This window comes from Lampris incognitus, chromosome 3 (genome assembly GCF_029633865.1).
Source record: "Lampris incognitus isolate fLamInc1 chromosome 3, fLamInc1.hap2, whole genome shotgun sequence".
Classification (NCBI taxonomy): Eukaryota; Metazoa; Chordata; class Actinopteri; order Lampriformes; family Lampridae; genus Lampris; species Lampris incognitus.
In genome coordinates this window covers 105530136-105556946 of record NC_079213.1, presented here as the reverse complement: position 1 = coordinate 105556946, position 26811 = coordinate 105530136, and the positions used below count along the sequence as shown (strand labels likewise).

At 47.0% G+C, this 26811-nt stretch overlaps 1 protein-coding gene across 1 annotated transcript in view; it reads left to right on the top strand.

Annotated features, from left to right (window-relative positions):
- Positions 1–26811, top strand: part of LOC130110714 (inactive N-acetylated-alpha-linked acidic dipeptidase-like protein 2) — a 402779-nt gene that overhangs the window by 181647 nt on the left and 194321 nt on the right. Inside the window, exon 8 of the mRNA XM_056277895.1 lies at positions 13103–13195. Within this exon, the coding sequence (XP_056133870.1) occupies positions 13103–13195 (93 nt within the window). The remainder of the gene's footprint in view (positions 1–13102; positions 13196–26811) is intronic.

Below are 26811 nucleotides of genomic sequence, written 5' to 3'. Positions count from 1 at the left end.
AGAGAGAGAGAGAGATTGTATTAAGAGATAATTCCCACTACTGAGATTGTAAATCCCCTCTTATCTCTCTACATTATCACTCAGGAGTCTCCCTCACTGTCAAACGTTCCTTTCTCACTCCATTATTCTGTCACTCCTGCTTCCTCTCTCCCGTGATGTACCTCTCCTGCTTTTGTCCCCGTCTCCTTCTTTTTTCGTTTACTTGCCGCCCCCTCTGACATCATTCGTCTGAAAGGCTGCCTCCTCTGTGACGGGGAGGGTTTGGCTCTGGTTGCCAGGGATCCATTACATGTGTCTGGATCCATCTTCATTACTCCCAATATATCTCTGCAACTGGTCATTGACTGTATTACTACGCTTCACTGCTTCACACACACAAACACACACACAAACACACACACACACATGCATTAAACATACACACTGTCTATTCATAACTGTAATGACTTTATTAAGGTCTATTTTTTACATTTCCATTGAATACAAACATGGTTTGTACAGTAAGGGACAGCTACTACTACTACTACTACTATTATTTTCGGCTGCTCCCATTAAGGGTCGCCAACAGCGGATCGACCGTTTCCATCTCGTCCTGTCCTCTGCATCTTCCTCTGTCACACCAGCCACCTGCATGTCCTCTCTCACCACATCCATGTTTTCTCGTGAGTATAGTCTAGGATGTATAGTACATACAAGGCTCAGCGTGTTCGGTTTTTATTTTCCAAAGCCATCCAGCATGCTGAATTTCACCACGAGAGGACACTGTTACATAACCTCACACGAACAGGAACAACTTTTGGATCGGTGGAAACATAAAATCGGGGTGAAAATTCGTTTAAAAATCTGGCTATTTTGCAGTGAAAATCGGTAAAAACAGAAAACCCCGAGTCTTGAGTATATGTAGGTAAAAATGTACGGAGATGTCCTTGTGTTTTAACGTACAGGCTGAGGCAACACATTCCCTCAACAAGTACGTGAAAGAATACTTAGCTGGCTGCCATAACATGCTTTCCATTAACCCCATTGATAGAGTCAGTGGGCTTTTGGGGGTACACGTGTCGGTCCAGCTTGTCAGTGAGAAGTGACAGGGTCAACCTTGCCAAGTGAGGCTAACTGGAAATTTAGTGCTGGGTCATTATTATTATTGGTGTCAACAGAGAACTTTAGCATTAAACGGTCTGTTTGCTGTGTCGGGAGCATTTTTCAGGACATGGGTTTGAATGGAGGGTCCTTGTTCCATGCAGTACAGACACGGGGATGGACTCATTCGCATTAGTTTCAGTAGCGGGTTTTAGTGTCGTACAGTTTAAATGATTTAAAGAAATCTAATCATAATTGGCCACGAGGGAGATTTTTATTGTGGTGTAGTAAAAACTCATCCAGCCCATTAAGAAAGCCGCTCTATTAGAAGCTGTGTTTTGTGCGTGTGTGTGTGTGTGTGTTTTTGTGTATTTGTGTGTGTGCTGATACACACATCTCTTGGAGAGAGTGGCTGCAGTCCACTCCCTTGAGTCAGGCCTCTGTTTAGAGCCTTCTGCAACAACTGGTGGTTCTGCAAGGTAGCCTGTAATATCCCTCTGAATTGTTTCATTACAGCCAATACAAGAAAGGGGGAAAGGAGGGAGAGGGAGGGAGAGAGCGAGATGTAATTTGTCTCCCATCGATTGGCTGAACCTCTGACCACTCGTGGGATCCTACTATCGTTTGTTTTCCATCTGTCTATCCACTTTTTTTTCCCTCCCTCACTTTTTAATTCTTTCTCTATTTCTCCTCTTTAATTCCTCTTCAATCAAGGCTGGATGTATTGGCTGGCCATTGGTTAATTGCCCGGGGCCCTCTGTGGAGATCACCAGACCTTAATGAGAGGATGCGGGCCGCATCACATCACTTTTAGCTGTGTGTGTGTGTGTGTGTGTGTGTTTAATCCACCTGTCCAATTTGTTGGTCTGTCCGTTCATCTTAACTTCTGCTTATCTGCATATCTGTGCATCTGTCTACCTGTGTGTCCATACATGCTAAACCCTCACGTCTTTAGTGAAACAGTTTGAGGTTCTTAAAACCAAGCGTTTTGTGTGTGACTACATACTGATCATCTCTCCTGTGTGTGACTCTCTCGCTGTCTCTTCACTACAATCCCTTTTTTATCTCCGTCATCTTCCTGTGTCTCATGAGTGTTTGTGTTTGCACAATATAATGCATGCATGCACAATATAATGTCCATATGGAAGTGTGCATTTGTGTGCATTAGCCAACTTGTGTGTTAATTCTTGTGTGCCTTAGCCTGTTTATATGCATTAACCTGGTGTGTATCTGTATTTGTGTAACCATCTAGAATCTGCAGCCCCTAGAGTTGCTAATTCTGTCGGCACACCCCGTCAGGCTCCATGGCCCCGGTTAGCAGAGTGTCAGTGGAGTGTCAGTGGAGGATCCTGAACGCTAAGCTGCCACTGGGAAAACTGTCAGGTCACGAGTGTGTGTGTGTGGGTTCGAACCCCAGGCCATCCCAGGTACCTTCTGTGTGGAGTTTGCATGTTCTCCCCGTGTCTGCATGGGTTTGCTCCCACCATCAAAAAGACTTTCTTGTTAGGGTTAATACTCCTGTCTGTGCCCCTGAGCAAGGGAATGGAAAGTTGGTCCCCGGGTGCTGCAGCTGCCCACTGCTCCTTTACAATAGGATGGGTTAAATGCAGAGAACTAATGCATTGTAAGAATACAATTTGTTGTAACAAATAACAAAAAACAAATAAAGTGGCTGTCATTCTTTTCTTCTTCTTCTTTTTCTTTTTTCTTTTTCTTCTTCACCCTCCTCCTCCTTCTTCTTCTTGCTCTTCTTCTTCTTGTTATTATTATTCCTGTTTCAAATTCATGCTAGTATCTGCGCTTGTGTACGCCACCACAGTGGATTTGAAATGAAGTAACCGATATGTGATTGAAGTGTGGACTTTCAGCTTTAATTTAAGGTGTTGCACAAAAATAGTGCATTAACCGTTCAGGAATTACAGCCAGTTCTATACGTATATGGTCACCCCATTTTCAGAGGATCAAAAGTAATTGGACACTTGACTCACAGGTGGTTTCATGGGCAAGTAAGACCTTTTCCATCATTAGTCCATGACAAATTAAGCAGATATAAGGTCTGTAGTTCATTGCAAGTATTTACATTTGCGTTTGGTAGCTTTTCATTGGAACTCTCAACATGAAGTCCATAGAGGTGTCATACAAGTGATGGAGGCCATCATTGGGCTGAAAAAGCGAAGGAGCTCTCTATCAGATGGATAGGAAACACTTCAGGAGGGGCCAAATCAACATTTCGGTACATTCTTAAAAAGAAAGAATGCACTGGCAAGCTCAGCAACACCAAAAGACTAGGAAGACCACGGGACACATATACAGTGGATGATTGCAGAATTCTTTCCCAAGTGAAGACAAACACATTCACAACATCTAGCGAAGTCAAAAACACTCTTGAGAGGTAGGGGTATCATTGCCCAAGTCTACAATCAAGAGACGCCTGCATGAAAATAAATACAGAGGGTTTACGACAAGGTGAAAACCACTGGTGTCACTTAAGAACAGGAAGGCCAGATTAGACTGTGTTTAAAAACATCTAAAAACCTACCCAGGTCTGGAACAAGGTTCTATGGACAGATGAAGCAATGATTAACTTGTACCAGAAGGATGGGAAGAGGAGAAGTGTGGAGAACAAAAGGAACATCTCATGATTCTCAGCACACCATATCATCTGTCAAACATGGTGGAGGTAGTGTTATGAAATAGGCATGTATGGTTGCCAATAGAACTTGGTTATTGGTGTTTATTGATGATGTGACTACTGACAGAAGTAGCAGGATGGATTGTGATGTTTATAAGGATATACCATTTGCTCAGATTTAGCCAAATGTCACAAAACTGAGAGGACGGCGCTTCACACTGCAGATGGATAATGACACAAAACAAGCTGAGAAAGCAACCCAAGAGTCTCTCAAGGCAGAAAAGTGGAATATTCATCAGTGATCAAGTCAGTCACCTGACCTCAACCCAACTGAGCATGCTTTTCATTTGCCGAAGACCAAACTAATGGCCAAAAGACTCACAAACAACCAGCAACTGAAGGCAGCTGCCGTTAAGTCTCGGCAGAACATTTCAAAGGAGGAAACTCAGAATTTCTCAAAAGTAATTTTCCAATTAGTTTTGAGCCTCTGAAAATGGGGTGACCCTGTATATCCATGGCTGTAATTCCTGAACAGTTACTGCGATATTTTTATCCAGCCCCTTAACTTAAAGCTGAAAGACTACTCTTCCATCACATCTCAAATACTTCATGTCAAATCCACTGTGGTGGTGTAGAAGGGAAAAATTACAAATTATGTGTAACTGTCCAAATACTTATGGACCTAACTGTACAACAGGGTGTGGTTGAAAAATAATTGCCGTGTCCAGTCAACATTTCCTGGGTACGTAAAAGCAAAGAGCACTCATCGCACACAACACACACAGACACACACAAAGACAGACACACACACGCACACACACATGCATTTTCCAATAGTTAAAAGCTTAAAAACACAATCTTATTTGAAGAAAATATTTAAAAGATTTCACTGGGGGGGCGTCCGAGTCGTGTGGCGGTCTATTCCATTGCCTACCAACACTGGGATCGGCGGTTCGAATCCCCATGTTACCTCTGGCTTGGTCGGGCATCCCTACAGACACAATTGGCCGTGTCTGCGGGTGGGGAGCCGGATGTGGGTATGTGTCCTGGTCACTGCACTAGCGCCTCCTCTGGTCGGTCGGGGCACCTGTTCGGGGGGGGGAGGGGGGCCTGGGGGGATAGCGTGATCCTCCCACGCGCTACGTCCCCCTGGCGAAACTCCTCACTGTCAGGTGAAAAGAAGCGGCTGGCGACTCCACATGTATTGGAGGAGGCATGTGGTAGTCTACAGCCCTACCTGGATCAGCAGAGGGGGCGGAGCAACGACCGGGACAAGAGTGGGGTGATTATCCAAGTACAATTAGGAGGAAAAATCCACACAAAAAAAGATTCCACTGGTTTTGCTTCCCTCAGACCTTCAGGCAGGTCCATCGTAGTTTGAGGACTTACAGAGCAAAGGTCCAGTCACCTTTAGCACAGAAACATGGAAGATCATAAGAGACGTGTTTGAGGGTCCTGGGCTGGGTCCTGTCTTGTGCTGGAGTTAAAGCTTTGCAGAGGAGCGAGGGGACAGTCCTAGCCGGATGAGCTTTCAATATAATCAGTAAAATCTTTAAATCGATTGTAACACCGACCGAGAGTCATTACAGGGTGGCCAAAGCCCCGGTCACACCAGGAAGCGGCAGAGCAAAATTTGTGTGCGTGTCCTTGCAGTACTGACACTCGGCGACCAAAAACACTAACCATAATTGAATTGATTAAGCATAGTTGTACCACCTTACTCCTGATTCACCACTGACTGCAAGCCGTGCCGCATATCTTTTGTGTAGTCATTTATACTCTGGTGGAGCACCGTTATATAAAGCTGAATGATGTAATACCGCTGACATGTTCCCTTCTGGACAGTCCCTCGCAAGCACGCCACCAGAGGTCAACGCCGTCAAAGTGGTTTTGCTATTGGTCAGCGGGGCAAATTCACATGTCAAGAGTTCACAAAGTTGATCTTTATTGCAAAAGCATTGCCAGAATTGACTTTTACCACCAGAGGCAAGTCCACTGATCACCACCATTACACTCAGATGAACTGATGAATGCTGGTGTGACCAGGGCCTACGTCTGGGTGTTGGTTTTGGATTATTTTTCTCCCCAATTGTATCCGGCCAATTACCCCACTCTTGCGAGGCATCCCGGTCGCTGCTCCAACCCCTCTGCCGATCCGGGGAGGGCTGCAGACTACCACGTGCCGCCATGCTACCCGGGTGCCTTGTGTGGGGTGTTTTTAGGTGCATAGATTATGATGTACCCTTTCACCTGTCCTCATCTCCATTCATCCATCCATCCATCCATCCATCCATCCATCCATCCATCCATCCATCCATCCATCCATCCATCCACCCATTCATTATCCAAACCGCTCATTCTGCTCTCGGGGTTGCGGGGATGCTGGAGCCTAGCCCAGCAGTCGTTGGGTGGCAGGTGGGGAGACACACTGGACAGGCCGCCCTGCGATCACAGAGCTGACACACACACACACACAAAGTCACACCGAGGGACCTTATCTCATTCACCGTCACCTGGTTTCTGTAACACGAGGAAAAAAATGCAGATGGGGAAGAAAGTGCGGCTAAGTGTTAATTTAATCTCAGCAAATTCGCTTTACATATTGCCAACATAATAAAGTCATTACGTTATCTCCCTCTCTCTCTCTCTCTCTCCCGGGCGTGGGTTGCTCAGTTTTTCTCCAGTTACGACTCTCCTCTCTCTCATCAAATGCCCGAAGTGGAACAAATATCCATGGCAATTACATCACGAGGCCTGGGAGAGAGAGGAGAGCGAAGCCGAGCGCTGTGAGACGGCTGTAGAGAAAGGACTCGAGAGCCTTTTAATTACACCTTTATTGATCGCTGTATGCAGCCCCCCCCCCCCCACACACACACACACACATTCCCTTATATTTTTATTCTCCGGTCTACATTTAGAAACCTGCTGTGAGACTTGTGCCTTTAGACTGGCTGATTTGCTGTCAGGCCCCATCAGCAGGCACTGATTTGTTTCTCATTGTTAAAACTTTCCCCCCCTTAGCCGCTGAAGCCCCCTCCACTGAAATATGATGGTAGTCAATTCTTCTAATTGTACCCGGCAGTAGAAAGATGTTGATCGCAGCCCCGCTGCCGAAGCCGAGCGTTAGTTCACCGCCCTGCAAACTGGACTGGGAGGAGGAGGAGAGGCAAGGCTGGTTTATTTAAACAGCACATTTAATACATGAAGGCAAGTGCATAACAGCATAAAAATGCATTAAAAAATATACAGAACGGGCATCAGGGTGGCGTGGCGGTCTCTTTCCGTTGCCTAGCAACACGGGGCTCGCCTATTTGAATCTCCGTGTTGCCTCCGGCTTGGTCGGGCGTCCCTACAGACACAATCGGCTGTGTCTGCGGGTGGGACACCGGATGTGGGTATATGTCCCGGTCGCCACACTAGCGCCTCCTCTGGTTGGTTGGGGCGCCTGTTTGGGGGGGGAGGACTGGGGGGAATAGTGTGATCCTCCCACGCGCTACATCCCTCTGGCGAAACTCCTCACCGTCAGGTGAAAAGAAGCGGCTGGCGACTCCACGTGTATGGGAGGAGGCATGTGGTGGTCTGCCGCCCTCCCCGGATCGGCAGACGGGGTGGAGCAGCGTCCGGGGCGGCTCAGAAAAGCGGGGTAATTGGCCAAGTACAATTGGGGAGAAAAAGGGGGGCAAAAAATCAATGTTTACGCCGACTATCGTGGGCGCTATTCCAAAGTAGGTAGTTTGCCGCACGCCCATGCGGACAGACTCGGTGCAGCTGCATGATGGGAAACTGAAAACGCAGTAAAGGGAACAACGCACACGGCCCTCATAACACCATTTAACATTTTGGACCAAACGATGTCCAATTCATATGTCTTTTTTTTTTACCAGAGTGTGGTCAGCTGTTTTTCCAGTGGATCTTGTAAGCGGTGTGTTGCGCCCCGGCCCGCTGGAACAGGTGTGGGGTAATTATGGGGGGTCACTGTCTATTAAGACGCAGCCCCTCCAGAGGCTGCTCTCCTTTCTCCTGCGAAAGCCGGTTGCCGGGTCCTTTAAATATTCACACAGACTCCCGAAACTTAACTCAGCTTCACCTCTCACCCGTGGAAGCCGGCCTATCAGTCGACCAATTTATCATGAGGTGGAATTACTTCATGACAAATAACGCTCTCTCGCCGCTGTCCTGGCGTACGGCTGCAGACTGCGTACACAAATGGGCCACATGTTCCTCCGCTGCTCTTTAGCCAAAGTCATTTGTGCCGGTGTCAGAAGTGATGAATGGGTTATGTGGCTCCTGTGAGGGAAAGCGCTGCATTTTTATAATGTATTAAATAGGTGCGGGAGGGCAAACAGGCCGGCTGGTGGGGAGGGAGAGGGTGCAGCGGAGCCAGGGAAGTGGGCTGGCGTGGCGTGGTGTGGTGTGGCGAGGATGGGGTAGCGAAGGCAGGGAAGTGGGCTGGCGTGGTGTGGTGTGGTGTGGTGTGGTGTGGTGTGGTGTGGCGAGGATGGGGTAGCGAAGGCAGGGAAGTGGGCTGGCGTGGCGTGGCGTGGTGTGGTGTGGCGAGGATGGGGTAGCGAAGGCAGGGAAGTGGGCTGGCGTGGCGTGGTGTGGTGTGGTGTGGTGTGGTGTGGTGTGGTGTGGTGTGGTGTGGCGTGGCGAGGATGGGGTAGCGAAGGCAGGGAAGTGGGCTGGCGTGGCGTGGTGTGGTGTGGCGTGGCGAGGATGGGGTAGCGAAGGCAGGGAAGTGGGCTGGCGTGGCGTGGCGTGGTGTGGCGTGGCGAGGATGGGGTAGCGAAGGCAGGGGGCCGCTGTCTGCCTCCTGTCTCCACCGTTAAGTGACCTCCTGTGTATTGCGGCCTGATATGCAGCCGTCAAGAGCACACACGAAGACAGGCAGGCAGCACAGCAGGCTGGCAATAGGGTTGAAAGGTGTGTGTGTCTGTGTGAAGGTGTGTGTGTCTGTGTGAAGGTGTGTGTGTCTGTGTGAAGGTGTGTGTGTCTGTGTGAAGGTGTGTGTGTCTGTGTGAAGGTGTGTGTGTGTCTGTGTGAAGGTGTGTGTGTCTGTGTGAAGGTGTGTGTGTCTGTGTGAAGGTGTGTGTGTCTGTGTGAAGGTGTGTGTGTCTGTGTGAAGGTGTGTGTGTCTGTGTGAAGGTGTGTGTGTCTGTGTGAAGGTGTGTGTGTCTGTGTGAAGGTGTGTGTGTCTGTGTGAAGGTGTGTGTGTCTGTGTGAAGGTGTGTGTGTCTGTGTGAAGCTGTGTGTGTGTCTGTGTGAAGGTGTGTGTGTCTGTGTGAAGGTGTGTGTGTCTGTGTGAAGCTGTGTGTGTGTCTGTGTGAAGGTGTGTGTGTCTGTGTGAAGGTGTGTGTGTCTGTGTGAAGGTGTGTGTGTCTGTGTGAAGGTGTGTGTGTCTGTGTGAAGGTGTGTGTGTGTCTGTGTGAAGGTGTGTGTGTCTGTGTGAAGGTGTGTGTGTCTGTGTGAAGCTGTGAGCCTTCTCTGACAGAGGAATAAAAGGAAAGATAATCATGCTTGAGCTTGGGGCGTCCGGGTGGCGTGGCGGTCTATTCTGTTGCCTACCAACACAGGGCTCGCCGGTTTGAATCCCCGTGCTCCCCCCGGCCTGGTCGGGCGTCCCTACAGACACAGTTGGCCGTGTCTGCAGGTGGGAAGCCGTGTGGGTATGTGTCCTGGTTGCTGCACTAGCGCCTCCTCTGGTCGGTCGGGGGAATTGTTGGGGGGGGGACTGGGGGTAATAGCGTGATCCTCCCATGCGCCACATCCCCCTGGTGAAACTCCTCACCGTCAGGTGAAAAGAAGTGGCTGGCGACTCCACATGTATGGGAGTAGGCATGTGGTAGTCTGCAGCCCTCCCCGGATCGGCACAGGGGGTGGAGCGGTGATGGGGGCAGCTCGGAAGAGTGGGGTAATTGGCCGGATACAGTTGGGGAGGAAAAAGGGAGAAAAAAAATCCAAAAAACCAAAAACAAGTTTTAACGTTGTTATTGTATATCATTACATCAGTGGCTGATTACTACAAGCAACCTTTGAGGGCGGTTACAAGGAGCCTTCTAGAATGAATAAAAATAGAAGTAGATGAAACGGCTGAAAGAAAAATGCCCCCCCCCCCCCCCCCCCAGTCGTGAGTGTGTGCGTTTCATCCAGCTCACGGGTTTGATGTCAATCAGCATTTTGGATCAAAGGCTAAGTAAGGACTTGTATTCACTCAGTCTCTCTCCACCCTCGTGTGCAGAGGATGTAAAGGGGTGTAGCTCTGCAGGGCGGTGATGGTGGGTGGTGTGTCAGGCTGAAGGTGGCAGTGTTGTGGTAGAACGTCTCGTCCCGGCTTCTCATACGTCTGCCCGGACAGTTTAGTTGGCTAGTGGCTGCATGTCGCCTTTCTACTTGCCTCACACATCGCCACCGTCAGTTGGGTCTCGCCATCTTGGATGCCCCCATACGACGATGGAAGGTCAGAGGGCGCTGGCGGTGCGGTTTCCCTCTAGATGTAAGAAAAGTGTCGATTTTCTTCCTTTCTTCTTCCTCCTTTTTTTTTTTTTTTTTTAACATTTATGACAATGGCAACCTGTTTTTGGCACAAAACATGTAAAAAAAAAAAGAAGAGGGGTTTAAAAGATAAACTACCCCTGTGATAAATAAATAGTGCGGTGTATATTTGCCCCATACATCTACAGACAGAGCTGAAAAGACGGAGAATTAAATTGGGGCCATTTTTTCTGAAACTTTTTTTTTCTCCCACTCTGAGGAGATGATTTGATATAAACAATTCTTGGTGAAATGCTTTTGGAGTGAATCGTGTGGTAAATTACATCCACAAGCATATTTCCATGCTTTATTTGCATACATGAATCCAGGAACGTAGACGTGGATTGGAACGAGAGCACAGTGGAAAACTGACCTGTATGTCACAGCCGTGTCACTCGCCGGGCTGGACGTGGCAATGTGAGATAAAATGTGTATGTGCCGGCTTCTGACACACTGGCTGTGAACATTGTTCTTAAGACCAGTATTATTTATTATTGTCATCATCATCATCTTCTTCTCCTCCTCCTTTTTTTTCCCCAGCTGGTCCCGTTAGGGGTCGCCACAGCAGATCATCTGTTTCCATCTCTTCCTGTCCTCTACATCTTCCTCTGTCACACCAGCCACCTGCATGTCCTCCCTCACCACATCCATAAACCTCCTCTTCGGCCTTCCTCTTCTCCTCTTCCCTGGCAGCTCCATGTTCACCATCCTTCTCCCAATATACCCAGCATCTCTCCTCCACACATGTCCAAACAATCTCAATCTTGTCTCTCTTGCTTTGTCTCCAAACTGTCCGACCTGAGCTGTCCCTCTAATATACTCGTTGCTAATGCTGTCCTTCTTCGTAACTCCCAATGAAAATCTTAGCATCTTGTTGTTCATAAGGCCAGTACTTGGGGTAATACAGTACAGTTGTTGACAGTCATCTTTTTCTTGCGACATGTAGCTTTGACTGTCAGCAAATGTTGCAATTTATTTTCAAAATGGACTGAAATGCCCAACACATTTTTAGTCTATATTATGTCTGAACAAGGTACAAAAATGTCTTTACTATCCACTCAGCCGGGTCCTCAGGTCCCGCTGAGTACTTTGGCTATTTCATTAGTTTGTGTTGTTGCAGTGTGGACAAACATGTTGATGGTCAAATAACATATAGACAAATAACATATAGATAAATAACATAGATAAATAACATATAGACAAATAACATATAGATAAATAACATATAGATAAATAACATATGGACAAATAACATAGATAAATAACATATGGACAAATAACATATAGATAAATAACACATAGATAAATAACATGGCCAAATAACATATAGACAAATAACATATAGACAAATAACATATGGACAAATAACATATAGATAAATAACATATGGCCAAATAACATAGATAAATAACATATGGACAAATAACATATAGATAAATAACACATAGATAAATAACATGGCCGAATAACATATAGACAAATAACATATAGACAAATAACATATAGATAAATAACATATAGACAAATAACATATAGATAAATAACATATAGACAAATAACATATAGATAAATAACATATGGACAAATAACATAGATAAATAACATATGGACAAATAACATATAGATAAATAACACATAGATAAATAACATGGCCAAATAACATATAGATAAATAACATATAGACAAATAACATATGGACAAATAACATATAGATAAATAACACATAGATAAATAACATGGCCGAATAACATATAGACAAATAACATATAGACAAATAACATATAGATAAATAACATATAGATAAATAACACATAGATAAATAACATGGCCGAATAACATATAGACAAATAACATATAGACAAATAACATATAGATAAATAACATATAGATAAATAACATATAGATAAATAACATATAGACAAAGGACATCAGATGAAGCCGCTTCATGTTGGCTCAGGAATGGTCGCATCATCCTGGGTTCAAATCCAACTCGGGGCCTTTGCTGCATGTCTTTCCCTCTCTTCTATCCTCCCCGCTGTTCTCCACTTTTCTGTTGAATTAAGGCCGTCTGCGACTACATGTAACGGAAGATTATTTTTTCCTTCTCTGTTACCAGTCTTTTGATCGTTGTTAAGTTGTTTACGGTCTTTGCGTTGTGTGTGATACTCGGTCCGGGTGGAATGCTGAAGTATGCAAAACATCTTACCTTGAAAACTTTATTTTCCCAGTAGTGTTCTCGGCAGGGGTTGAGCATCACCCCCCCCCCCCATTTATTTCTCTGGGCTTTTAATAACACAATTAGGGAGAAATTCCAACTCGGTGTCTCATAATAATTTGCATACCTTACGTTGCCTACCAACACCGGGATCGCCGGTTCAAATCCCCGTGTTACCTCCGGCTTGGTCGGGCGTCCCTACAGACACAATTGGCTGTGTGTGGGTGGGAAGCCGGATGTGGGTATGTGTCCTGGTCGCTGCGCTCGCACCTCCTCCGGTCGGTCGGGGCGCCTGTTCAGGGGGGAAGGGAGACCTGGGGGGCTACGTCCCCCTGGTGAAACTCCTCACCGTCAGGTGAAAAGAAGCGGCTGGCGACTCCACATGTGTCAGAGGAGGCATGTGGTAGTCTGCAGCCCTCCCCGGGTCGGCAGAGGGGGTGGAGCAGCGACCGGGGTGGCTCAGAAGAGTGGGGTAATTGGATGGGTACAATTGGGGAGGAAAAAAGGGGGGGGGTAAATAATTTGCATCCCAAATAAAACTGTCCAAGGCTGTTTGGGGGTGGGGGGTGGGGGTGGAGGAGTTGTACCTCCTTAGCGTTGTTTTGCATGACCTTTCTTCTCCTGTGTGTCTTGGTTTCTCCCAGAGCGGAAGAAGGTCACGCTGAGCATTGGGAACCGGCTAGCCTCTAAGAAGATCTACAACGTTGTCGGATACTTGAAAGGCAGAAGAAACCCAGGTAAGCTTCGAGATGCTTGCCGGCGTTGTCCCTCCGACCTCATCACTCCGCCATGACACTTCTCAGATAGAAACCATCCAGGTACGCTGATGACGGATGAAATATCCAGAATGCATCTGGATCGTTGCTGGGTTTTTTTTTCCAACTTTCCAAATCGGGGAATAGCATCTGAAATGTGACTTCCAGGTTGACCGGAGTTTTACCGACAGAAATAAAACAGAAGTTTGAGAGTGACGAATAAAAAGTAGGTTTTTGGTGTGGCAATGAGATGGCAGCAAACGAATCAAACTTGCCTAGTTTAACTTTAAAACGTTTTATTCACAAAATACCCGTTGTGAACCAAATATTTTTAGAGAGTTGAAAGAAGAAAAAAACAACAACTACAAGGGACTAGAGATTGAAATGAATCTAGTCAATAAGGGTCCTCACAAGAATAGAAAAACAAGTTGTGTGTGTGTGTGTGTGTGTGTTGACTAGGGAGCTCATGTCCGAGGATGCTGAAGCAGCGTCTTCTTGTCTGGAGGTGACAGAATGACCTCTTAACAATGTCGCCTTCTGTCCCAGTACACCCCAGCCCACCTTCCTCACTAGTTTACTCTTACTGACCATCCATCCTTCTCTCTCTCTCTGTCCCTCTAATCTCATCTCTGTCAACTCCCCTCCCCTTCCCTGAATCTGTCTCACTTTCTTTCATTCACTCTCTCCTCTTTCTTTCTTGCTCTCTCTCTCACTCTTTCTTTCTCTCTCTCCCTCTTCCTCTTTCTTGCGCTCTCTCTCCCTCTTTATTGCTCTCTGTCTCCCTCTTTCTTGCTCTCTCTCACTCTCTTTCTCTCTCTCCCTCCCTCTTTCTTGCTCTCTGTCTCCCTCTCCCTCTTTCTTGCGCCCTCTCTCCCTCTTTCTTGCTCTCTGTCTCCCTGTCTTGCTCTCTCTCTCTTTCTCTCTCTCTCGTTATTAAATTCAGTGTCAGATCAGGTCACTTACAAACACATTAAATGATGACCTGGCCCCTCCTCTCCTGTCCTCCTCTTTAGTAGTCACTCTGCAAAGGAGACTCTTTATCTTCTCTTCCCTCTACTCCCTCTCTTTTTATCTCCCTCTCTCATTCTTCCTCTCTCTCTCTTTCCTCCTCCCTTCTTCAGTTGGCCCGACATCGCCCTGGTCGGGGCGCGTGCCCACCTGTCCTGTCCAATCGCTGGTGGAAAGTGAGCGTGCTGATTTACAGTGTGATATTATAATGGCCCACTAAAGCAGATAACATGAGCTGCAAATCTCCAGGAAGAGTGAGACTTTAACTGCTTGTTGCCATCTGATCATATGTCTGTTGCTCTCTCATTTGCCCTGCCTCGAACACACGTTCTCATTTACACATGCTCACCATGGCTGTATATAATTGAAAGTAGGGTCTATAATAATATGAGACGCCATTGTGTATACGTAGAGTACACAGAGTGAATACATACAGCTAAGCAGGCAAAACTGAACCTCACAACATTTCTTCGATATTGTAACGACCACGGATGAGCAGACTCGCTAGCCCTTGGCTAAGGGGTCGGACCCTTTAGTTGACTGGTTAGTGCAGTTGCCCGTGGTGTGAGCGACCCGGGTTCACATCCCAGCTGCGGCGGATTCCCGGTTCTCCCCTGAATTCGCTACAAGGCATACCCCCCCACACACACACACACACACACTTGTTTTCCTATACTTGTGAGGACCATCATTGACAACATGTAAATATATCCTAGTCCCCAAACCTTAGCCATCAGAGGTTCATGACTAACCTTACCTCTTACCCTAACTTTAACCTAATCCTAACCCTAATTCCTTAACTCGAGTCCTAACCCTGACCCTAAACCCAAACCCTAAAAGAGACCTTTAAATATGACCTCGCTTTCTTACGGTGTATTTGTGGTCCTCAGAATAGTAGGAATACAAAGTGTATACACAATCACACGCATCAAATCAAACCCCCCAAAAGAGCATAAAGAGCCAGTCTTCACTCCCAGCCCCTCTGCCCCTCCCAAACAAAGACTGTCACAGAAAGAATAATTTTGCATAATGGTGTTAGGGTTTGCACCCGACCCCAAGAGCACAAACACAGAAGGCACAATATAGCGGGACCAACAGGCTAATTTATTGAAGAGAAAACTCAGGAAGTCCACTCTCACCAGGAAACGCGAAGTCCACCTTTAAGCCGGGAACCGTGGAGTCGCCCTTTAATCCGGGAACAGTGGAGTCGGCCCTTAATCCAGGCAGGAGGGGGGGGGGTAAACAGGAGGATACCAAAGGAGAACAGAAAATCACAGCAACGCTGGAGTGAAGAAATCCTCTTCGTAAACGGAAAGCAGCGCACAGGGGAAGGGGAGCAACGAGGAAGGTCCAACAGAGAAATCTCCAGGGAAGATCCAGGTAAGTAAACAAACTTCGATGAGCAGGACAAGCACAAGTACTCTCCCAGGGAACGGCACGAACTGGCAACAAGCTGAGAGTGACACAGCCAGATATAGGGAGGTGATTGCCAACAGGTGAGTGGAGGGGTAACGAGGAAACAGGCATCAGGTGGAGTTGGCAGAGCTCCGGGTACGCTTACACTGCAGAGCAGGTGTGGAGCGGGGAGACGTTGAGCCTTGGCCAAGGTTACACTGCAGAGCGGGTGTGGAGCGGCGAGACGTAACAGTACCCCCCCCTCTACGGGAGCCACCTGGCGACTGACCTGGCGCCCCCGGGTGGGCACGGTAAAAGTCGGCGAGGAGAGAGGGATCCATAATGAGCTTCCGCGAAATCCAACTGCGCTCCTCAGGTCCATAACCTGCCCAGTCCGCGAGATACTGGAACCCGCGGCCGCAGCGCCGGACTTTAAGCAGCCGGCGGACCTTCCATTGAGGATGACCATCTACAAATTCCGGAGGCGGAGGCTCAGGAACCGGGGGCATAAGAGGACTGCTGGAGACGGGCTTAACTCGAGAGACGTGGAAGACAGGATGAATGTGCATGGAGGAAGGCAGCTTCAGCCGAACAGCTGCCGGGCTCAGGACTTTCTGGACTTCAAAAGGACCAATGAAGCGTGGCGAGAGTTTGTCGGTTGTCTGGAGGGGAACGTCCTTCGTGGACAGCCAGACCCTCTCTGTCCGGGCTGTACGGAGGGAACGGCCACTTCATCCTGCTGTGGGTCGAACAGGGGAGGTTGATACCCCAGGGATGCCTCGAATGGAGAAAGTCCAGATGCAGAGCTGACCAGGGAATTGGTGGCGTACTCTACCCACGGTAGGTAGTCACTCCAGGTGGAGGGCTTGCTGTTACATACACAACGCAACGCTGTCTCCATGCTCTGGTTTGCCCTCTCGGTCTGACCATTTGTTTGGGGGTGGTAGCCCGAAGACAGACTTACTGTGGCTCCGATGCCTTTACAAAATGCACGCCACACTTGTGAGGTGAACTGAGGACCTCTATCGGAGACTACATCTGATGGCAGGCCATGAAGCCGGAAGACATGTTGCATCAAGAGGTCCGCGGTCTCAGCAGCCGAAGGAAGTTTGGGAAGGGCTATCAGATGGACGCCCTTGCTGAAACGGTCTGACGGTGAGAACCAGTGTTTCCCCGAGAAGGTGGTAGTCCGGAAACGAAATCCAAAGCCACGTGAGACCAGGGGCGGCTAGGAATAGGGAGTGGCTGCAACAGACCAGATGGCGCCTGGTGAGAGGCCTTGCTGCGGGCGCAAACAATGCAGGCCGCTACAAAGCTCTTGACATCCTCCCGCATAGTTGGCCACCAGAAGCGCCGAACGACTGGGTACGACTAACTCCTGGGTGACAGGAGAAACGACTGCTATGACCCCACTGAAGAACTCGAGACCGAACAGCATCTGGGACGAAGAGGCGACGGGGTGGCACGTTACTCGGAGCGGGTTGAGCACGTTGGGCAGTGCGAACAGCCGACTCAAGACCAAAAGTGACCACACCGACCACTCTAGCCGCAGGGAGGATGGGTTCAGGCTCTTCAAACGCGCCTTCCTTCGGGTGTAGCTGAGACAGGATGTCAGCCTTTACGTTGCGTGTCCCAGGACGGTAAGTCAAAACGACTAAGGAAGCCAGCCCACCGAGCCTGACGACTGTTGAGACGTTTGGCTGCCCTCAGGCGAGTCAAGTTCTTGTGGTCCGTCCAGATGAGAAACGGGTGCTCAGCGCCCTCGAGCCAGTGGCGCCATTCCTCCAGAGCAGCCACTACAGCCAGTAACTCCCGGTTTCCAACGTCATAATTCTGCTCGGCCGGCAGAAAAAGGCGCAAGGATGGAGTTTCTGGTCCTCAGCCGACCGCTGGGAGAGCACCCCCCCTACGCCTGAATCCGAGGCATCAACCTCTACCACGAATTGTCTCTTGGGGTCAGGATGGAGCAGCACTGGGGCCGAGGTGAACCTTGTCTTGAGGACTTGGAAAGCAGAGCTGGCAGCAGGAGACCAGATGAAGGGTTTGGCTGGGGAGGTCAACGCAGTAAGCGGTTCTGCCAGCTGGCTGTAGTTGCGAATGAATCTCCGGTAGAAATTTGCGAACCCTAGAAAACTCTGCAGCTCCTTACGGTTGGTAGGTTCCGGCCAGTCCACCACTGTCTGGACCTTGCGGGGATCTGCTCTGGTCCGTCCCTTCTCTACGATGAATCCCAAGTAATCCACAGAGGGGGAGTGAAACAGGCACTTCTCCGCCTTGACGTAGAGTTGGTTCTGGAGGAGGCGCTCCAGTACCCTGCGAACATGCTGGACGTGTTCCTCAAGAGACTGGGAGAAAATGAGGATGTCGTCCAGGTAAACGACGACAAACACATCCAACATGTCACGGAGTACGTCGTTCATAAACGCCTGAAACACTGCTGGTGCGTTTGTGAGTCCGAACGGCATCACCAAGTACTCATAGTGGCCTCGGGGTGTTTTGAAGGCGGTCTTCCACTCATCGCCTTCCCTGATTCGCACGAGGTGGTAAGCGCTCCTCAGGTCTAGCTTGGTGAAGATGGTCGCCTGTGAGAGAGGCTCAAAAGTCGAACTCATAAGTGGAAGCGGGTACTTGTTCTTAATGGTGATTGCGTTCAGTTGCCGGTAGTCAATACAAGGTCGAAGTCCCCCGTCCTTCTTCTTCACAAAAAAGAACCCTGCAGCAACAGAGGAAGACGAGGGCTTGATGAGACCTGCAGCAAGGGACTCGGTGATGTACTCATCCATGGCCGCCTTCTCAGGGAGTGACAAGTTGTAGAGGCGGCTACTGGGAAGAGTAGCCCCAGGACGGAGATCAATGGCGCAATCATACGGGCGGTGAGGCGGGAGTGACTTAGCACGGGTCTTGCTAAATACCTCACCAAGGTCATGATACACAGGGGGCACGGAGGAGAGATCAGGAGGCAGGGGAGTAGGCGAGCTCAAAGGCGTAGCACTAGGAGCTGCACGAAGGCATTGGGCATGGCAAGTAGAGCCCCATCCAAGGACTGTGCCTGTGGACCAAGAGATGTGGGGTTCATGGTGTCTGAGCCAGGGGCGTCCCAAGATAACTGGATTAAGCGGGGAACGTATGATGTAAAATTGCATTGTCTCTGTGTGGTTACCTGCAACGGTGAGAGTAACGGGGACGGTCCGCTGTGTGATACAGGCTAATCTCCGGTCATCCAAGGCAAACGCATCAATGGGGGTCCCAAGAGACTCAAGGGGAATGTCTGCCTGCGAGGCAAAGTCAAGGTCCATAAAACTATCATCTGCTCCGGAATCAATCAGGGCTCCAAGGGAAAGTCTCTGGCCCGCCCAGACTAAAGCAATAGGAACAAGATGGCCGCGAGATTCGGACCCACGGGAGAAGGAAAGGCGGCTTACTAGGATCTCCCTTGGTCCTGGTAAGCCTAATCTTTTGGCCGTGAGGGACAGTCGCGGAGTCGGTGCCCCTTAAGACCACAGTACAGGCAAAGACCTGCCTTGAATCGGCTCTCCCGTTCAGCAGGAGTAAGTCTAGCACGTCCTACCTCCATCCGCTCTTCTACATCCCCAGGTGGCGTTGTCGCGAAAGAGTCAGAGGAGGGATTGGCCGGGGAAACGGGAACAGCGGTTCGGTCTGACGCAGAGGTAGTTCTGGGATTGAAGGAAGTTCCACGCAAGGCCTTCTCACGCTTTCTCTCCCGGATACGTCCATCAATGCGGATAGCGAGAGCAATGAGGTCATCCAGAGATGAGGGTTCTTCTCGGGTAGCAAGTTGATCCTTCACCGCCTCGCTCAATCCTCTACGAAAAGTGGCACGCAGGGCCTGGTCATTCCATCCGCTCTCAGCGGCAGCCAGGCGGAAGTCGACGGAGTAATCTGTGACGCTGGCGCCGCCCTGCTGGATGTTATTCAGTTGTGAGTCAGAATCCCGACCGCTTACCGGATGGCGGAAAACCTTACGTAGCTCTGCGACAAAGTCTCTATAAGAGTTACAGTAGCTGGCCCCCATGGACCAAGAAGACGTAGCCCACTGCGCTGCTCGACCACTGAGCAGGTTGGTCACGTAAGCGATCTTAACAGCATCACTGGAGAACACGGTGGGCTGGTGTGTGAAAACAAGCTCACACTGCATAATGAAGGTAGAGCAAGTTTCAAAGTTACCGTCAAATGGGCGTGGACTGGTAATGATGGTTCCACGGGGTAAATAAACAGGAATCGGAGGATCTACTGGAGCGGCGGCCACAGGGGGCGCACTTGCTGGCGGTACAGGCTGGTTGGCAAGAGCTGCTGAAATGGTCTGCAGTTGTTGCATGATCTCTGCCTGCTGACTCGCCATCGCCGCCTGCTGGACAGCTAAAGCTTCCACAGAAGCTTGCAGGGGTTGAACTTGAGACTGGAGACCCTGCACAGCAACCGAAGCCTCTTGTAATTGCTGGGAATGGGCGTTGGTAATCTGAATTTGTTTTACTAGGGCTGCTTGCACCGGATTGGCTGTGGGTGTGCCGTCTGTGCTGGCTGGGGTCGTCATGGCCAGTTCGTACTGTTAGGGTTTGCACCCGACCCCAAGAGCACAAACACAGAAGGCACAATATAGCGGGACCAACAGGCTAATTTATTGAAGAGAAAACTCAGGAAGTCCACTCTCACCAGGAAACGCGAAGTCCACCTTTAAGCCGGGAACCGTGGAGTCGCCCTTTAATCCGGGAACAGTGGAGTCGGCTCTTAATCCAGGCAGGAGGGGGGGGGGGTAAACAGGAGGATACCAAAGGAGAACGGAAAATCACAGCAACGCTGGAGTGAAGAAATCCTCTTCGTAAACGGAAAGCAGCGCACAGGGGAAGGGGAGCAACGAGGAAGGTCCAACAGAGAAATCTCCAGGGAAGATCCAGGTAAGTAAACAAACTTCGATGAGCAGGACAAGCACAAGTACTCTCCCAGGGAACGGCACGAACTGGCAACAAGCTGAGAGTGACACAGCCAGATATAGGGAGGTGATTGCCAACAGGTGAGTGGAGGGGTAACGAGGAAACAGGCTTCAGGTGGAGTTGGCAGAGCTCCGGGTACGCTTACACTGCAGAGCGGGTGTGGAGCGGGGAGACGTAACAAATGGTATGCAATTGCCCAAGCACTGAGAGGAAAAGTAAAGTGTTGTTTTTTTTTGGGGGGGGGGGGCTATACAGCTAGTGCATGAACTCTTAGCATATGTTGAGAGAGGAGGATATCGACTGCCGTGTCTGCTCATCAGTGAGCAGCGGGGAACTTCCAACAGTCTTGTTCCAGAGATGGGGGAGTTTATTGTAGGGCCCTGTGGTTTCCAGGATGTGGAAAACACAAACAAAATCACAGAATGGCGTCACAAAAACGGATTTTGGAGAAACACAGAAGTTCGGGGAATTTGGTGATTTGGTGGAGTTTGTTAAAAATATTACAAACTTATTAGGACTTTAAATTGGTCCTCAGACCATTTGCTGCTGTCCGTCGCAAAAATCCCATTGCGTTGCTGTGGCATTGTGCACGTGAGTGTGCTCATCCCAGTGTGCACACATCAGTAAACACATGTGGGTTTGTTGTATTGGATAGAGGAAAGACGTTGAAGTGACTAACAACAACTAAATAGATGGGGAAAAAAATGCATTGGATTTCATAGGGCCCTAGCATAGTGAGCCCACGTGCACTCTGGGTAGCTGTCAGGCTGCAGCCCTATGTGGGCTGCAGGGTGCACATGGTTTACTTCTTTCAAAATTATAGACTAAAGTAAGTTTCTCCATTTGGAGTGGGGAAACTAATACCAGTAAGTAAATTGATTCTGCCAATACGGTATCTGTAAATTTGACAGTTTACAGTATTTTGGACTAAATCATATAATACATTTTTACATTGCTCACCTTTCAGGTATTGTAACCAAAATTCAAAAGCTGGTGCAACTGTAATCCTGCTGTCTTAGTTGTACCGTAGCCTTAGATAATCATGAAGTATGGGTGGAACTGAATCAGATATGAAATATGGCCCGGTTATGGTCCAGTTCATACATGCCAATATTCCAAGTGCACCAACATGCCCAGCAACTGAGTCCTTTTGTTTTGTGGAGGAAAAAAAAAGAATGAAGATAATAATAATAATAATAATGCAAATCCAATTTTACAAAGGGAAAATGAAACTAGAGGGAGCACACTGTTATTAAGGCCAAGAGCCAAAACAGTATACCAAGGCCAATGATTTTAAGCCATGCTTACAAAATTAGATAGAATAATAATATTTATTTGATATTTAAAGCATGTATTTTTATTTTTATTCAGAGGGGGTATTCACCATCATGAAGATGGCGAGCACCTAATGCAATTCTAATTCTTATGAAGTCTGTCTTTAGTGCTTTCTCATGTCTTTATTTAGTATCAGAAATTCAGGAAATTTGCACACACACACACACACACACACACACACACACACACATATATATATATATATATATATATATATACACTCACCGGCCACTTTATTAGGCACACCTGTCCAACTGCTCGTTAACGCAAATTTCTAATCAGCCAATCACATGGCAGCAACTCAATGCATTTAGGCATGTAGACATGGTCAAGACGATCTGCTGCAGTTCAAACCGAGCATCAGAATGGGGAAGAAAGGTGATTTAAGTGACTTTGAACGTGGCATGGTTGTTGGTGCCAGACGGGCTGGTCTGAGTATTTCAGAAACTGCTGATCTACTGGGATTTTCACGCACAACCATCTCTAGGGTTTACAGAGAATGGTCCGAAAAAGAGAAAATATCCAGTGAGCGGCAGTTCTGTGGGCGAAAATGCCTTGTTGATGCCAGAGGTCAGAGGAGAATGGCCAGACTGGTTCGAGCTGATAGAAAGGCAACAGTAACTCAAATAACCACTCATTACAACCGAGGTATGCAGAAGAGCATCTCTGAATGCACAACACGTTGAACCTTGAGGCAGATGGGCTACAGTAGCAGAAGACCACACCGGGTGCCACTCCTGTCAGCTAAGAACAGGAAACTGAGGCTACAATTTGCACAGGCTCACCAAAATTGGACAATAGAAGATTGGAAAAACATTGCCTGGTCTGATGAGTCTCGATTTCTGCTGCGACATTCGGATGGTAGGGTCAGAATTTGGCGTCAACAACATGAAAGCATGGATCCATCCTGCCTTGTATCAACGGTTCAGGCTGGTGGTGGTGGTGTAATGGTGTGGGGGATATTTTCTTGGCACACTTTGGGCCCCTTAGCACCAACTGAGCATCGTGTCAATGCCACAGCCCACCTGAGTATTGTTGCTGACCATGTCCATCCCTTTATGACCACAGTGTTCCCATCTTCTGATGGCTACTTCCAGCAGGATAACGCACCATGTCATAAAGCTCGAATCATCTCAGACTGGTTTCTTGAACATGACAATGAGTTCACTGTACTCAAATGGCCTCCACAGTCACCAGATCTCAATCCAATAGAGCACCTTTGGGATGTGGTGGACCGGGAGATTCGCATCATGGATGTGCAGCCGACAAATCTGCGGCAACTGCATGATGCTATCATGTCAATATGGACCAAACTCTCTGGGGAATGTTTCCAGTACCTTGTTGAATCTATGCCACTAAGGATTAAGGCAGTTCTGAAGGCAAAAGGGGGTCCAACCCGGTACTAGCAAGGTGTACCTAATAAAGTGGCCGGTGAGTGTATATACAGAGAGAGAGAGAGAGAGAGACAGAGAGAGAGAGAGAGAGAGAGAGAGAGAGAGAGTGCTCACATCCTCTGCATCCCCCCAGTGTATTTGTAGAGGATGTTTAATAAGGTTTTGCACCGAGTACATTTCCTGAAGAGCAGCATATTGGCAATGCATACCTGTATTAGGGGCCCACTTCACATCCCATCAATGAATAGTGCCTTTCATCTTTTCATTTTTGTAGCTTCATTTGCAGAAAAACTGCCCCTCTTTATTTAATGAGGACCCCCCCCCCCAAAAAGGGGGGGAAGCATCATCATCTGGTTGTGCTGGAGTCTGTTGAACTTACAATTATGTGTCCTAGCCTGAGGGAGCTGGAAAAATGAAATGAGAGGAGGGAGGGTCATCTGTCCTCATACACATTGTTATGACTATTATTCTTTTAATGAGCATTTCTTTTTCTTTTTTTTAATGTTTTTGGACATTCTTTGCCTTTATTAGATAGCGACAGTGGAGAGTCAGACAGGAAATGTGGGAGAGAGAGGGGTATGACATGCAATCGAACCGGCGACAGTTGCGACCATGTGGTATGCGCTGTAACCATTTGACTACAGAGGCGTTCCATAATGAGCATTTCAATTCACATTGCTCCTTATAACCTTACATTTTGAAATCTTTCTTTAAATATATTTATGGTGTTTAAAAAAAGAAGGTTAAAAACGTACTCAAACCCCATTATATCTTCACAACAGACGATGAAGCTGGTTGTTGTGTTTGTGGAAGTTCTCCCACACGATGCTCCCAGCACCGTTATGTAATCCTTGTTTGAAAGATACTGAAATGAAATACAGATATGCTGTCACTAACATACTTTACATGTGCTCAGCCAGTAATATTTTGGTAATAAGCTTCCTCCCTCAACATCCTAATCTACTAATGTAGAAATGTTTGTGACTGACCAAATGTATAGCGTGAATGTGAGAACATAGTGTGTGTCTGTATACAGCCGATGAAATTATTGATAAACTGTTGTACTTGACCAGTGACTCTAATGGGGGATTGCGCCTTCAATTATTTTTCCTCTATCTGATGTCTACTTTAAGCATGTCTTAAAGTATGACATGCTTAAAGGACAATTATGAGGACAAGGCCAGTGTCCTCATAATTTTAGCAATGTAGAATCTCTCAAATTGGTGTAGAGACTACCCCGGCAAAGTTTCAGCAAAAGTACCCCCAGATCACATACCCTTGAAACTCAAGTTTGCGCTGTGTATCGAAATTGCACCCCTGTAGGCCGCTCATGGAACTGCATCTCGTACTTAATATTCACGCCTGTGTTTGGTTTTGCGGCTTGTGATTGGTGGATTGCGACGCAAGATTCTGATTGGCTGATTGCAAGGCACGCACTTCGTGATCTGCTGAAAATACCAGAAGAAGCAGAGGGCGAAGGCTTGCAGTGGATTGTACATTTGTTGCTGTATTTATAAAGCAGCCTCAGCTATACTCAACGTCAGGTAAGTTGTCATCTATAAATAAAACTGACTAAACCTTCATAGTTTGTCATTAATCACTTTATATTCAGTCACATTCACTGCAAAGTCGCTTTTGCCAGTACGATTGGAGCATGGAGCATAGCATAGCTGGCTAGCTGTAGCTAACCGTATCCAGGGCTTTGATGGAAGACTTACTAAAATGTAAAGTTTGTAAGAACCAGATTGTAAATAAACAGAAATTGCCTCATTTCATTTTTTATTTTATTTCATTTTATTTCATTAAGGAAAATTATATTTTTGTGGCCATTTTATTTCATTAAAAATTTGCTATGTGATCTAACCATTTTGAAAGGTTCAAAAATTAGTCTCCAGCTAAGTCTTAAAAGGAAGATGCTATGGCCTTTTAACAAGCCAGTTTTGATTGGCTAAATGTTTTCACTTCACAAAGTTACATTAAAAACATTAAGCCAATCGAAACATAGGTCAATGAATGTTAGTGAGCCTTAACCAGCACAGTAACAAAAACAGCTTGTTACACCAAGGAAGAGACACACACTGGAAGATGAACAATGTAAAAATAGATTCAATTATTTTGGTACATGAAACCACATATTTTTAATGGACCTCAATGAAGAAAAATGAAAAATGGTTTCGTTATGGGACCTTTTTAATAACTAAGCTGGTCGCTGCACAGGGCTGCTACTGTGAAATTGTGAAGTCATACAAAGTCATGAGCAGCTTCTTTGACATTCAAACTGTACATTTTCAGAGTACCACAGAAGAGGCTCTGTCCCATCCAGAAGACTGAGAATCAATAAAACAAGTCAAGTGTCTGGAATGGTCATCCTTGTTGTGATGTAGACGTAATACTTCAAGTAAGAATTTAGCAAAGTCTACTTACCAAGCCGTGCTAAACTTATTTTTACTCAAGTGAACACATTATTAACACATCTCTATTTGTTGCTTAGGCCAATTGAATTACAGAGTTGACATAATACTATGGGTATTAAAATGCTTTGTTTTTTTAATTGGAAACCATTAATACATTGTTTTCCCAGGGACCCCAAGGGAGGCTCTACATCTCTCTCATGAGGTAGCTGACTGTGCATCAAATGAAAAGACTGAGAAGGTAATTCAGTAAATATCACACAAATTAGAGGATTTAAGGATTAGAGGACAGAGGATTTTAAATTTGACCCTTCTCTACATGTGACATTGCACAGTCGTGTTTTTGAGAAAACTGTGTTATAATGACAACATATTATAACCGTACATATGTACATATATGTAGTCTTTATTTTCTATTGCTGCTCAGATGAATTATTACATGTGTTAATTCACAGAAATACATGTTAATGAAGCATTTTTGATGCTATTTTCAGATTCTTAATGAAGTTGATGCTCCAAATGTTGCCATGGACACAGACGTGACCATGATGTCTCCCTCGTTCACTGACAACATTGGACAGGTGTCTTGATGCATGCTCAATAATCCAGGTAAGGAAATAACAGAAAGTTGAAAATCACGGCATTTTACAATGCTGTGATTGCAACTAGTCCCAAGTCCTCTGTGAATAGTGCACATGGCTATTGGAGCTTTAGTTAATGGTCATAGCAATTTGCGTATGAAACTGATAGTTGGTTCCGGTTGTTATGCCACTGTATTGTTAATATAAGGGTGGGGATACCTGCAGTATGTTGAGACTGAAGAGGTCTCTTAGATGAGTGATGAAACGTTTCTCTCTCAATAAATGTTGTATCCAGATGAACCGATTCAACTTTCTGTGACTGGAAAGGTGATTACTTTAACCAATCAATTTCTGCCTTGACTTTAGTGTTTTGGCCCTCCTTTCTGTCCATAAGTTTTAAGTCAGTCTCATTAAAATGTTTAAGACAGCGGTCAGAGTTTTGAAAGTAACACTTCCAAACCTGCCAAATCTAATTTGAAATTAAATGTAGTGAGTAATGGTTTCAAATTGCTAAACAATTTTGCA